We start from the raw sequence: 14,048 nt of genomic DNA, 5'->3' as shown, positions 1-14,048 counted from the left end.
GCAAATTCAAAACTGAAGAACCAGTTTAAATATACATCGATATGATCCATGCAATGAAATACTGCTACAGCCAAGAAAAATGAAGATGCCCTTCCTAAAATGATATGGATAGATCTTTGACAGATTTTGTTTTCCAAGATGGCTTAACAAGATTCCTATACCACATTCTTCTTTCATGACACCTACACTCCTTTGAATCTGTGTGAGCCTGTGACTAGAACATAATTGATGCTATCTACTTGACTGCTTGGGCTAGGTCATGAAAGGTCACCCAGCTTCACCTGGTACTTTTTGGGACACTCCTTCTTGAACCCAGCCATCATGCTGTGAGGATACCCAAGCCAGGTGGCAAGGACCACATGTAGGTGTTCTGGCTGAGGCCCCAACCAATAGCCAGCAGCAGTTGAGATGATTCCAGCCCCAGCACTGACAGCAACCCATGAGAGATCAGAAAGCCACCTACAAAGCCCACACAACTTCCAGAACCATCAGAGGATAAAATGGTATTGCTCTAAATCATGAAGTTCGTGGTCATTTGTTTCTGAGCAGTAAATAACTGAACAGTATTAAAGTAAAAAAATGATACATTATAGTGGCCCTGATGTTTCAAATTCCACAGGGGAGAGAATATATAGATTTAAAGTAACAGTAACCTCCCAAGGATATATAACATTGTCTCTGGGGAAAAGAACTGAGTGGGGTAGGAGAATATAGCAGGGAGAGTTTTCAGTGTAATATCATATAGCCATGGTAAGGTCCATATGAAACTTGTAAAAATGCTGAGAAATGCTAAATGTGCCCAATAATTATATAGTGACTTGAGTCCCATATCAACAGATTATCCTCTTCTGAGTCCAAAAGCACCTGCTATCTTCAACGATGGAAACCAAGGATAACTGGTTCCTTATCCTGCTTCTACTCTTCCACATCTATATATTACCTTGAAAAGAGGGTGAATGCTGTTCATCAACACTTACTTCAAATATTATGTTCTATAAAAGTAGTAAAACACGAAGCATAATTCCTTATTTCCAAAATCCAATATGCAACTTCAGTAGCACTCACTCTCATCTCGAGGAATTTAATAATTTGTTTGCTAGAATTCATATTTATATCAAGATAGCCAATGATCAAAATCCCAAAACCTCTGGAATTCCTCCTATCGCTTTTCTCACTCTTCCACATTCTTATTCTCCTCCACCAAGAGGCCTGTAATAAAAAGCTCTTTATGATGACTCCAAAATATGTTACCTAATAAATTCAGCATGCACCACAAAACTGCATATAAGTAACATCAGATTATTATGGTGTAAGACACAAAAGAGGAAAAGGAACATTTTTCAACAACAAAACTTCCTATATTTTTATCAAGTCAGAATTCTTATTCTATTAAAAGCAAATTTTAAAAAAGCTGCCCACCGTACCACACCCAATCATCATCCAAAACAAGTATCGTTTATGGGTCCCTGGTGACTACAAAAGGTCAATTATCCACAAACCTTATAATGTTCAGAACAGAGTCAACAACAGAAAGGTAGCAAAAACAGACTGAATGCAGCCAAAATAGATTTCATAAAGTCCAAGCATCAAAGCTTATGAAAACTTACAGAATTTTTCAGTATGTAACTGAGAACACACTTCCTTTATATATACATATACGTCCTCTTTTGGGATACATATAATAAATAAAACAGGAAGATCAATTGGAAATTTAGGCTTAATTTAAATAATGGTACGTAATACCATTTTTTATACCTTATGTGTACTCAATCTGTCTCCCATCCTAAACCATAAGGTCATCTTTGACTTCTAGTACTTAGCACAGTGTTAGGAGCTTGGTAAATTTGTTGAGTAAATGGATTTAAAGACGTTTCACAATCTTACTTCCCAGTATGTGACAGAATAAAAGCAGCAAATTAGTCAATCAATAGAGGCTGTTCACTATAGTTAGAGCTAACTGGCGAAAATCATTCTACCAAACAGCTTTGAACACTTCAGCAGCACCAGAGGACAATCAATGAATTAAGTAAGACAGGACAAAAACTGATGTCCAAAATCCCAAATTATGACATAAATTTTAAGAGAAAAAGATTAAATTGTATTGACTGTATTGTTTAATGTGAAGGAGAGTACACAGTTTAAAAGAAAGTTAGCCCTAGGGGCGCCTGGGTGGCTCAGTCATTAAGCATCTGCCTTCAGCTCAGGTCACGATCCCAGGGTGCTGGGATCAAGCGCCGCATCAGGCTCCCTGCAGGAACCTGCTTCTCCCTCTCCCATTCCCCCTGCTTGTGTTTCCTCTCTCGCTGTGTCTCTCTCTGTCAAATAAATAAATAAAATCTTCAAAAAAAATTTTAAAAAAGTAAGTTAGCTCTAGAAGAACCCTTATCTAGTTCAATCCTCTCATTTTACAAACAGGGCTCACATAAGTGTTCAAAAAAGGGTGCCACGGGGCACCTGGGTGGCTCAGTTGTTAGGCGTCTGCCTTCAGCTCAGGTCATGATCCCGGGGTCCTGGGATCGAGCCCCATGTCGGGCTCCCTGCTCAGAGGGAAGCCTATTTCTCCCTCTCCCACTCCCCCTGCTTATGTTCCTGCTCTAGCTATCTCTGTCAGATAAATAAATAAAATCTTAAAAAAAAAATTTAAAAAGAAAAAACAAAGGAAGAAAAAAACAAAGGAAAAAAACCAAAGAAGGGTGCCAGGATTAGAAACAAGACTCCTAATTACAAGCAATATTTAAGTAGTCATGTGTAACATTTTAAACTAGGGTACTGGAGAATAATTGATGTTTAGACTATTAAAAATTCACTTTTTAGGGCATAACTGGTACAAAATGATATAAAGTAGCAAATCTGTACCAACTTCTCAGAGTAATACAACCTATCTCAAATAGTAACTGAATACACACTTTCTAGAAGGAAAGAGTATTATGCATAACGATATTCTTCCACTTGAAACCAATGCTTAAGTTCCACAAATTTTAATTCTCACTGTATTAGAAAGAACAATGAACATTTCAAGCATCATTTTCCTCATCAATCAAAAACCATGTGCTAATGGTCTGTCTGTAGGTCTTCTGTTCTCTCTGAAAAGTATTTTTAATTGAGGGGCGCCTGGGTAACTTAGTCAGTCAAACGTCCAACTCTTGATTTCTGGGTTGTGAGATGGAGTCCCACATGGGGGCTCCACGCTTAAGAGTAAGATTCTCTCCCTCTCCCTCTGCACCAGCCCCTTGCTTGCACGTGCTCTCCCTTAAAAAAAAAAAAAAAAGCACTTTTAATTGAGAGCAATGTGTAGATGAAAAAAGATAAAGGCAATAAATGCACAGATTACAATTACAGATCTTCCTTGATTCATGATGGGGTTATTCCCAATAAACCCAACGTCAAGTTGAAAATATAGTAAAAGTCAAAAATACACCTAACCGGGATGCCTGGGTGGCTCAGTCGGTTAAGCATCTGTCCTCGGCTCAGGTCATGATCCCAGGGTCCTGGGATCGAGTCCCCCATCGAAGGAGCCTGCTTCTCCCTCTGCCTGCCTTTGTCTCTCTCTCTCTCTGATAAATAAAATCTTAAATAAAAAATTAAAAAAGAAATACACCTAACCTACCTTAGTTTAAATGTGCTCAGAACATTTACGTTAACCTACAGTTGGGCAAAATCATCCAACACAAAGACTATTTTATAATAAAGTGTTGAACAGAATATCTCATGTAATTTCTTGAATACTGTACTAAATATGAAAAATGAAATGGCTGTTACCGGTACAGAATGGTTGTGTTTCAGTTATTTACCCTGTGATCACGTGGCTGACTGGAAGCTAGGACTCACTGCTACTGCCAAGCATCCCAAGAGTACTGTATTGAATATTGCCAGCCTGGGAGAAAATCAAAATTCAAAGTATAGATTCTACTGTCTGTATTGCTTTCATACCATCATGAATTTGAAAACTCTTAAGTAGAACCACTGTAAACTGGGGATCACCTATATACAGACTGGTCTTTCTGAAGGCAAACAAGTGAAGGGCAACAGTGGAAAGCTTACTACAGGAAGAACATGACTTATTCAGATTCAAATTTTCTGGCTGGCTTTTCTTTCTCAGTTTAGGAAGCAAGTTTAATATCTGAATACATTTAGTATTCTATTTAACAGTGTAATTTCTCCCTCTGAGAAAACTTCCACAAATAACTTAGTTTATGTGGGTGGCATGAATTTAATGTAATATACATGACTAACCACTTCTGTGAAAACCAATAAATGGAGGGAGAAAATTAGTAAGAATTTACCATGTAGAATTTTAAAAAACTTAGTTGTAAATGCTCATACTATCTACTTGAATGAATCTGCAAAAACTTCATTTTTGGAAGGCTCAAATTTAGCATAAGTATTTGCTTATAAGGGTTTTTAAAATCTGGTTAAGCATCTGCCTTCGGCTCAGGTCATGATTCCAGAGTCCTGGGATGGAGTCCCACATCGGGCTCCTTGCTCAGCAGGGAGCCTGCTTCTCCCTCTGCCAGCTGCTCCCCCTGCTTGTGTTCGTGTGCTCTGACAAATAAATAAAACCTTTAAAAATTTTTTTATTTGTTCCTGTAATTTTCAATGAGAAGGTTTATCTTCCAATAAAAGAAAATCTAAACATGAAGTTTTTTTTTAAATTGTCAAATCCTAAATCAAATGCCATGCACTAGATGGAATAGTCATGATTCCAAAATAAATGCCATGTTGTGACAATAGAACAGTGACAAAAATGACTCAGCAAAAAGTAATGGTGGTGATGGTAGTGGTAGCAGCTAACATTTAATAAGCATTTTACTCTACGCTAGGCACTGTGGCCAAGAAATTTATATGTACTTTCATTTAATCCTCACCAAAAACTTTTTCAAGTTAGGTACCATTATTTCCATTTCTGTAAGAGAAAAATAAAGCTGAGTATGAGTTGCTTAAGATCATGCAGCTGGTATGTGCTATGTGCTGGAACTAAAATTAAAAAAGGCACTTGTTTCTCTAACGTAGAGTATAATCAGTCCTTGATTACTTGTGTCACTAAGGGGGAACAGCATTGGTACAGATAACTGAAAACTACAGATACTCTAAGTTCCTTAGCAGAGACAAGGCAGAGTAACCTCGGGACAGAGAAGGAGCCATATTCTCTTAAAGGGCCTAATAGGTTAACAGATTTGTGGGAAGGGGTTTCCATACAAACACATACAATTAATATATGATGTAACCAGGACAAAATACTTGTAATCTTCAAACTGGAGCAGTTGGATAAACCACATATTTTTAGAAATCCTACCCAAACTACAGTTTAAAAAAAAAAAAAAAGCAATTATTCCAAGAACCTTAGTGTCAAAGTAATATTGACTACTCAGAACACAAAAAGTGGTGGTTCTCAAACTTCAGCATATTGGGGCGCCTGGGTGGCTCAGTCGTTAAGCGTCTGCCTTCGGCTCAGGTCATGATCCCAGGGTCCTGGGATCGAGCCCCGCATCGGGCTCTCTGCTCTGCAGGAAGCCTGCTTCTCCCTCTCCCACTCCCCCTGCTTGTGTTCCCTCTCTCACTGTGTCTCTCTCTGTCAAATAAATAAATAAAATCTTTAAAAAAAAAAAAACTTCAGCATATTATCAGAATCACCTGGAAGACTTGTTAAAATTTAAGATTATTGGTTCCACTTCAGTGTTTTGATTGAATACTGGATATAGGAATTTGCACTTTTAACAAATTCCTAGGTAACGCAGATGCTCCCGAACAGGGAACATTCTGAGAACCACTGCTCTAAACCAAAGCTCAAAAATTACAGTACCTGCAAGAATGCTGTTAATGTTCTCATGTATAGTTCTATAACCTAAACCATATGTCTGACATTCCTTTGATGATCAGTGCATACAAAATTAAACTGAGGTATAAAACATTTATCTTTCAAAAGAAAAAAAGAGTTGAATGACTGCATCTTATTTCATTGCATACTCTAATGTTGCTCTGACTTACACTGAAGATGTACTTGTTTATAAATAGTACTTAAATGTGTTTAAAAACAAATATTGGTTTTTTTTTACAAGAGTAACTCACTTGAAATCTTTAAAGTCTTTACTCAAGGTGTTAAGTGAAAGACCGCCAGCCCCATCCAACAAATATTTACTGAGGCAATACTAAGCCTCCAGATGAGAGCAGGAAGAAAGACAACCACCTGAGCCTTAATATTCCTTGCTAACCTTCTGGGCTTGTCTTAGTAAGAACATAAAATGTCATGCAGACTATAAACCCCTACAAATAAGCTAGAACTCCCCAAAGTGCTAAACCCACCATCTAACTACCTAACCTCATTGTGAGTGTTACAGGGTCAAGGGGCAATTGTATAGGATATTGTGAGACAACATGGATTCTTAAATCAAGCTATCATGTTTAGGAAGAAACACATAAACTACCCTGATATTCCTGATGAATGTAAGGTTCTAGAATACACACAAATTCAAGAGTACAGCATATGATTCCCACATTAAAACACAATCAGATGAAAATTTTAGTTGAGCTCTTCAGACCATAATGATTGTTAGATATAAACAATCAAAAACTAAAGCACAGATAAAATGCAAAACATTTGGCCAGGTTCATTTGTTAGGTAAGTCTTACCACACATCAGCCAAAACAAAAATACGTACTTCTTACAAGTTATGGACCTGTGGTGTTCATCATTAAATAGCTCAAACCTTGAAATCCTTAAGTGCTTAAATAGAATACTACTATAGTTCCTAAGGGTGAAGAGCTGTTAGCAAAGAGCATAAAAGAATAGTACTCACTATAAAAATATTAAATCACTGTCTTACACCTTAACCTTACACAATGTTTTATGTCTCAAAACAAAAACAAAAACCAGTGCTCACAGCTGTAATCATAATGGTACTATCATACCTCCTCAAGATATTACTATGTAGTCAAGGTAGTTAGAAAGTGTCCAACAACCACAGACACAGAAATTTGGATATAAGTTCCTTTTAAAGTTTGACCTGTACAAGTAGAAAATATTAAGGAAGCTTAACACGGAGGAACAAAAAACTTGAAAAATTCATTTATGAAATGTAAATAATCTAATTTGTATGGAATGGAAATGTAGATTTTATATATGCATACACACGTATCAGAAAATATGTATATTTATGACTTATTGATACAGGGTTATATTTTTCTTGTAAATGCCCTGCTTGAAATGTCATTAAGAAAAAATACATTTGGATGACAACATCCAAAAAATAAAAAATAAAAAAAATATACAATCACCCAGATAATAGCACCATTTAAATAAATAAATAAATAAATAAATAAATAAATAAATAAATATTCTAGTCTTAAGCTTCTGAGGCTCCTGCAGTTTCCCAGGAATTAGGTTCTTTACTATAGTATGTCAGTGTTTTTGTTATTTTAGTATGTACTGTGAAAAGGGGGAGGGTGGCATATATCAAGTCTATCTGGCCCAAGTATTTATAGCCTCAAGTGCATATGTACTTTGGGAAATGCTGCCACTGACAACCACCTGAGAAGATTACCTTGAGGTAATATTTCATTACTAAACCAGACATATGTATTAACAAAGAAACCACAAAGAACATACATTGTTCATTAGATTTCTAACTCAAAAGCTCCATACCATGGACTACATTTTTGATGATCATGATAAAAACACAAAACACTAGGGGTGCTCACTAGCACGGGTGGCTCAGTCAGTTGAGCAGCCGACTCGATTTCAGCTCAGGTCATGATCTCAGGGTCCTGGGATTGAGCCCCGTGATGGGCCCCATGATGGGCTCCATACTCAGTGGGGAGTCTGCTTGAGGATTCTCTCCTCCTCCCTCTGCCCCTACCCACCCCCACCACCATGCACGCACGCTCTCTCAATAAATAAATCTTCAAAAAACCCCCACTAAAACAGTATTAACACTGTGTACCTTGATAGATATACAAATGAAAGAGGTTGACAATCACCACTATACTTTCGAGTATATTAAAGTGGAAATACCACCTATGTAGTTTACTTCCTGTATGCAGGGAAAAGCCAGGAGGTAGTATGGTTTTACAAACTATTTTATTGGAAGGGTCTGAACTATGAATAAGATTCTCGTGTACTTGAGAACATACACTAAATGCACGACATAAAGTTACACTTCTAAAAGATCTGAAGTTGCTACCTGTCAGTGAGTATCAGTCTTACGTATTACAAAAGTTTGACTTTTTATATGTATGAGGTCAAACTATATTTATGTATACCTTTAAAAATATAGTACTGCTTAATTACACACCCCTTGCAAAATACTGTGATCTTAAAGCTGTTTCCTCTGGTATTACCCAATTCAAAAGCTTCATTTGACAGATGAAACTGAGGCCCCTGAAGAGCCTGTTTTGCCCCACTGCTATATAGTTGTGAATTTCTTTGATTAAATTCAATTATCAAATTTCCTGTCTTCTGTCTGTAATACTGCACTATTAGTTGTCACCTCTTTGTTCTGCCTCTTACCTTCCCCTCATTTCATCTCTACCACAACCACTGTATTCAGTGCTTACTCTACCTCTTAACCCCTCTTTCACCTTTCTCTCCAGGTCCCATTTCCCTTTTATGTCCCTCTTCATTGATTATTGACTTTCTCTCTTCCTTCACCCTAGGAGCATTCTTAAACAAGTTTAATAAAATTTAATTAATTTTACTAATCAGTGTAATTTACAAATAGTCCAGTTATTTAGAATTAGAATTTTAAAGTTAACTTTTATTATTTACTTTTACTATTTTCATTACTCATTCTAAAGGCCGTATAATTGAGCTAAAACATGTATTAATTTGAAGAAGCCTCTTATTATCAAGGAACAGATATCAGATCACATCTAAATACTTGGGACACTGACTCTGTTCATGCTTGCATCTGTATTCCAGCTTTTACACAACCGTCTTGGGGATAACCAGGAAATCAAAATGTAGGAAGATACTATCTAAACAAAAATCAAGGTAAGTTTTAAAGCTTGAAGTCTGCTGAACAGTTTTCTTCACTGTGCGACCTATTTAGGTATTCATCATCAAACAACTGGAACTGCAAGATTTTCGCCAATGTATAATTCAATTAAATGAAGGGAAAAAAGAAAATCTCACCCCCTATGGTACTCTCTTGAAATTCATGAAATTGGCCCTTCACAAAACGAAGCACTAGGCTTGATTTGCCAACAGCAGACTCTCCAAGAAGTACTAGTTTGAACTGGCATATTTTATTTCCAGTATTTGGCCCGTTGGGTCTTGTTGCTCCTCGATTAGCCATGTCCAAATTTGAAAGAAGTCCCTAAATTCAGTCTCTTAAATGAACTTCCAGGTTGCAAGGTGTCAATTTTTTTCTTTCTGGATGTAGAGAAACCTGTAAAGAAACAGATATTGTAATTTTCAGAGTTTTAAAAAAATTTTAAAGCTAATCTTCATTAAAGACTTGAACTTTGTGCCAGATAGTTAAGTACTTAACATAGTCACTCAACAATCCTATAGATACTACAATCCTTAAAAATGAGGAAATAGGCACAGAGAGGTTAAGTAACCTGATTGAGGTCACACAGTTACTGTGACAGAGCTGTGACAGAGCCACAACAGAGCTGCGTTTCAAACCTAGTCAACCTGAGAAGTGACTCCAGAGTTTAGGTTCTGGAGCCAGACTAGCTGGATTAAAATAGTTTTGGGGAAAATGAAGTTCATAAATGGAAAGTTCTTACAAAAGATCCTGGAACACACTAAGTACTCAATAAATGTTGGCTATTATTTTTTTATTTTTTTAAAGATTTTATTTATTTATTTGACAGAGAGAGACACAGCGAGAAAGGGAACACAAGCAGGGAGAGTGCGAGAGGGAGAAGCAGGCTTCGCGCGGAGCAGGGAGCCCGATGCAGTGCTCGATCCCAGGACCCTGGGATCATGATCCTGGAATCATGACCCAAGCTGAAGGCAGACACTTAACAACAGAGCCACCCAGGCGCCCCTAAATGTTGGCTATTACTATGTGAAGGCCCCTGTTAAATTGTACATTTTTTTGTTTAACTAATGGTAATTCTGGAGCAACAAGTAGTTTAAGGCTCTCAGGTTTGTGTGTCTAGTGGCTAAAAGACTTAAAATTGTTTCATCATGTGCTCAAGTACATTATACATGGAAGTGTTAACAGTGGTTCTCCATGTGGTAAGCTAATATTAGTGTCTTATTTACTTACACTTTTCTGTAGTTTTGGGCCTAATAATTAACTATGTCACTATTTTCTATTTAACACATCTAGAAAAACCTAGCCTAAATGGCAACTTTTCTTTATCATCTAATGCTAATTTTCAATCTCAAAGGAATGAGGGAACATTAAAGGACTCTTTTCCAATCTACTCACAAATCACAACGGTTTTTCTCCCATCTTTAGCTAAAATCTGATCATGTGCTCATTAAACCTGACGATTCCCTCCTAAAAATCACTGTTATATTTCATTTAGGTACCTCATATAAGAAATTTGCCTTCCCCATGAAATGAGTTTACATAAGAATCCCTTTGGACAGTGAATTCATTAATAAATATCCAAGAGACCTTACATTTGAGACAATAAAAACCACCACTGACTTATCTAAACAGCAGCTTTGCAGAGTTCTTTTAGTAATGCATACTGCACTCTTTACACATGAAATGAAATGTCTGAGTTGCTTCCAAACAGTAGGGATGTAAATAAAACATGACTGGCCATAAAATAATTTAAAGCAGGTGATGGGTTCATCTTACTATTCTCCCTACTTCTGTATATTTAAAATTTTTTCTGTAATAAAAAAATGCTCCAATCCTCACATTGACACCCCCCCCTCCAAAAAAAAAAACATACCAGATTTGGGATCTAATCCTGGCTGGCCATACCAAAGTCTCCATTTCCAAAATACCTAACTTACATAGCTGCTGGAGGATTAGATGAGAGAATATATGTAAAAAAAAAAAAAAAAATCTATAATACAGGGGCCAACACATAAGAGGGATTGAAAATTGGCAATTAAAGTGGCCCTTTATGACCAAATATCAACAGAACATCATGCAGACTGAACATGCACCAACACACCTTCAGATATTTCAATACCAATTGAAACACTTCCCAATTGTCTCACTACCTCCAAAACAGCAAATTGAAATACTTGTCAAGGACAACAGGCTCCAAATTTCCATGGTCCAAATTTCAGGGAAAACATGAGGTTCCCATAAAAAAATTATGATTTTAGCTTTGCCTTTTAGGGGTTAAAATTGTTGGACTATAACTCCCTCCAACACTCTCTAGCAAAAAATAAATTTAATTATAAAGATATAGTCAGCATAACATTAAGGTTAAAAATCATGTGCATTCATTTGTATCCACTACTGAAACTTTTATTTTGCAAAACAAAAATTTTGCATAAAATGCTTTTAAAATCTTTTGAGAATAAGTGGTAGTCTATAAAGGTCTCTAGGTGCTCTTTAATGAAAACAGTATTAATAACAGCAGTAACATTTACCACACACTTATTATGTGCCAAGCACTATTCCATGAATTTTGCTTACTGCAACTCTATGAACTCGTATTATTATCCCAATTTTACGTTAAAAATAAAGTTTCTGAGCTCTCCTGAATTATCAGTGTTGTACACGTGTTTTTTTTCTAACTAGTTATGCGAAAGGCAACTGATTTCACACTGACAAAAAACCAAATTTGTGAATTATGACGTTCAGAGTTTACAGTCTCAAAGTCTCAGGAGTGTAACCAGCTTCTAAGGGAAGAGAACAGCAGGACAGGGTTAATAAGGTCTCTCTCTACCCACTGTGCGTGTTCGGCGGCCTAGTTGTCTTGAGTTCTTTAAAGCTGCGATTCATCACCTTTCATAGATGAGACAGTCCCTAAGCAGACTATGTCGACGAGCCTCCTCCTCCCTCCATTACCGGTCTTTGGAAGTCGAAGACTGGCGGAGCTCCCCAAATTCACACCTGCTGTAGGCCCCAGTTCCTCCTTGGAGAGCACCTGAATAACTGGTACCAAACTCTGGATGGCCTGAACAAGTAGGACCCGCCAGGCCCCCTGGCCATCTTTCCCATCCTGCTTCCCTGAACCCAGCCTGCCTTCGGCTGGGACCACCCCCTCCAGGACTGCCAGGACAGGGGCCAGACGGAACCGCGGCCTCCAGCACTCTTTCACGGCGCCATCTTGAGAAGGGAAAAGGGTGACACCCGTCGCTCCCTCAGCCAGTCCGCAAATCCCGATCCCCAGAGCTCTTTGAGGAATGAATCACCAGGGCCGGCAGAACGAAACGCCCGGCTCGATAGCTCTGGTCCTGGACACTGGCGCCGGGTGAAGCAGAATGGGCGGGGGACTCAGTGCCGGCAGGGCCGCGGACAGACTGAGGACAGTATATAACCTGGGGTCCCGGCTGGCTCTAGGCAGGGGAGGGACGGTTTGGTTACCTGAGACCGCAGCACGCGGACCCGCAGGGCTGAAGCCTCCCGGCAGCAGGTCCCAGGCGTAGCCCGAGAAGACGCTGAGGCTGTGGTTGTGGCTTAGACGGCGGCGGCGCGTCTCCTCCTCAGGCCGCTCCCCTCAGACTGGACCGTGCGGGGATCGTGCCGTGGTGCCGCCCCCGTCCGGCTCCGTCTCCGCCTCTCTCCGCTCCGCCTTCCTCTTTCCTTTCTCCTCCTTCGCCGCCGCCGGCGCTCCAGTTCCGACTAATTCTTCCTCCTCCTCCCTCCTCTGCCTCCTCCCCTCAGCCCAGCCGCCGGCTCCGTCGCGAACCAAAACACAAACACTCAAGTCCCAGCGCGGGAGCCACTTCCGCCGCCCGGCGCCGGCCTCGCCGCCACGTCGCTGCACGTAGCGAAATACGCCCCTTCGTCACTTCCGCGGTCTCCAGTCCCACCTTTTCATCCGCTCCCCCGCCCCTTCTCAAAGCCCTCTCAGCTGGGGCTGGTCTGCAGGGCCGGGTGGGGCGTGTCACGTGACCTCTGCGAGCGGCCGGGGGCGAGTCCTCCTCCTCCTCCCTCCCTCCCACATCCCAGGCAAACGCGGCCCCGCCCTTGCCGGCGCCATTGTCATCTGGGTGGCGGTCTTGGGCTGCTGGCGGCAGCGGGTGGGGTAACTCTTTTACTGCCTTGCTTTTGGGGAAGCGCGAGAGAGCGAGGGTTTGTTGCTCTCTGCCCATGTGGGGCGGCGAAGTTCCCTTTGTGAATATTAGCTCACCGTCCCAATTAACCCTACCCTGCAACACCCCAGCCGTGGCAACTCAGTTAAGGGGCTTTTTGGGGAGGACTTTTCTAGCAAGAGAGAGCCTCCTTCCCTACCCCCCCCCCGCCCGAACATGTCCTGAGAGGAAGCATGGGTCATAAAGGTATTTACTGTGGTACTTACTTCAGGGAAGAGGATTAGAACCTCCTCATACCAAAAGTCTTCTAGGCGAGAAAATCTTAAAATAATAACTTGCTCTTATTCACAGTTTACCTATTTTTGGTGGTAGGGGGGAGCAAATCTTAATAGCTCGCTTTTATTCAGGATTTTCCTTTGCGAGTTATTGTACTAAATGCTTTGCAGGAGTTATTCCATTTTACTCTTACACCACAAGGTTTCACTCAAACGAATATCTGAAACTGAATGCCTTCCTACATTAGAGTATTAGCTCCCCAAAGTGGTCCTCAACGCTGTCTGTCTAGCACAGTGCCTGGCAGCTGGGAGCCTTCAGTCATGGTTGTGGAATTAATGAATGAGGTGTGCCTGTTTTAAAGGTAAAGAATTTGAAGCAAATAGATGTGTAACTTGTCCAAAATCACCACTGAGCTGGTAGTGAAACTGTATTCTAACCTGTGGGCTGGCTTCAGAACCTGAGTTCTTAAGCATGATTCTAGTAAAAGATAAAACATCCATTACCCTCCACTGCAGATCTACATTACACACCCTTCTTTGGTTAAATTTCATACAATAGTTTCTGGCCAGGTATCTGAAACAAAGCAAAATAATTCATTTTGTAATTTGGTAGAATGTTAAATTGACGTTCCTTCAGGATAAGGGCT

General features: G+C 39.7%; 1 protein-coding gene across 1 annotated transcript in view; it reads right to left on the bottom strand.

Annotated features, from left to right (window-relative positions):
• Positions 1-12,829, bottom strand: part of RAB5A (RAB5A, member RAS oncogene family) — a 30,150-nt gene extending 17,321 nt beyond the window's left edge. The window contains exons 1-2 of the mRNA XM_036099169.2: positions 12,456-12,829; positions 9,128-9,383 (exon numbers count right to left, since the gene is read on the bottom strand). Of these exons, the coding sequence (XP_035955062.1) occupies positions 9,128-9,290 (163 nt within the window). The 5' untranslated portion in view covers positions 9,291-9,383; positions 12,456-12,829. The remainder of the gene's footprint in view (positions 1-9,127; positions 9,384-12,455) is intronic.
• Between the last annotated feature and the right edge of the window lie 1,219 nt (positions 12,830-14,048).

Source organism: Halichoerus grypus, chromosome 1 (assembly GCF_964656455.1).
Source record: "Halichoerus grypus chromosome 1, mHalGry1.hap1.1, whole genome shotgun sequence".
NCBI lineage: Eukaryota > Metazoa > Chordata > Mammalia > Carnivora > Phocidae > Halichoerus > Halichoerus grypus.
This window is presented reverse-complemented; position numbering and strand designations above follow the sequence as displayed.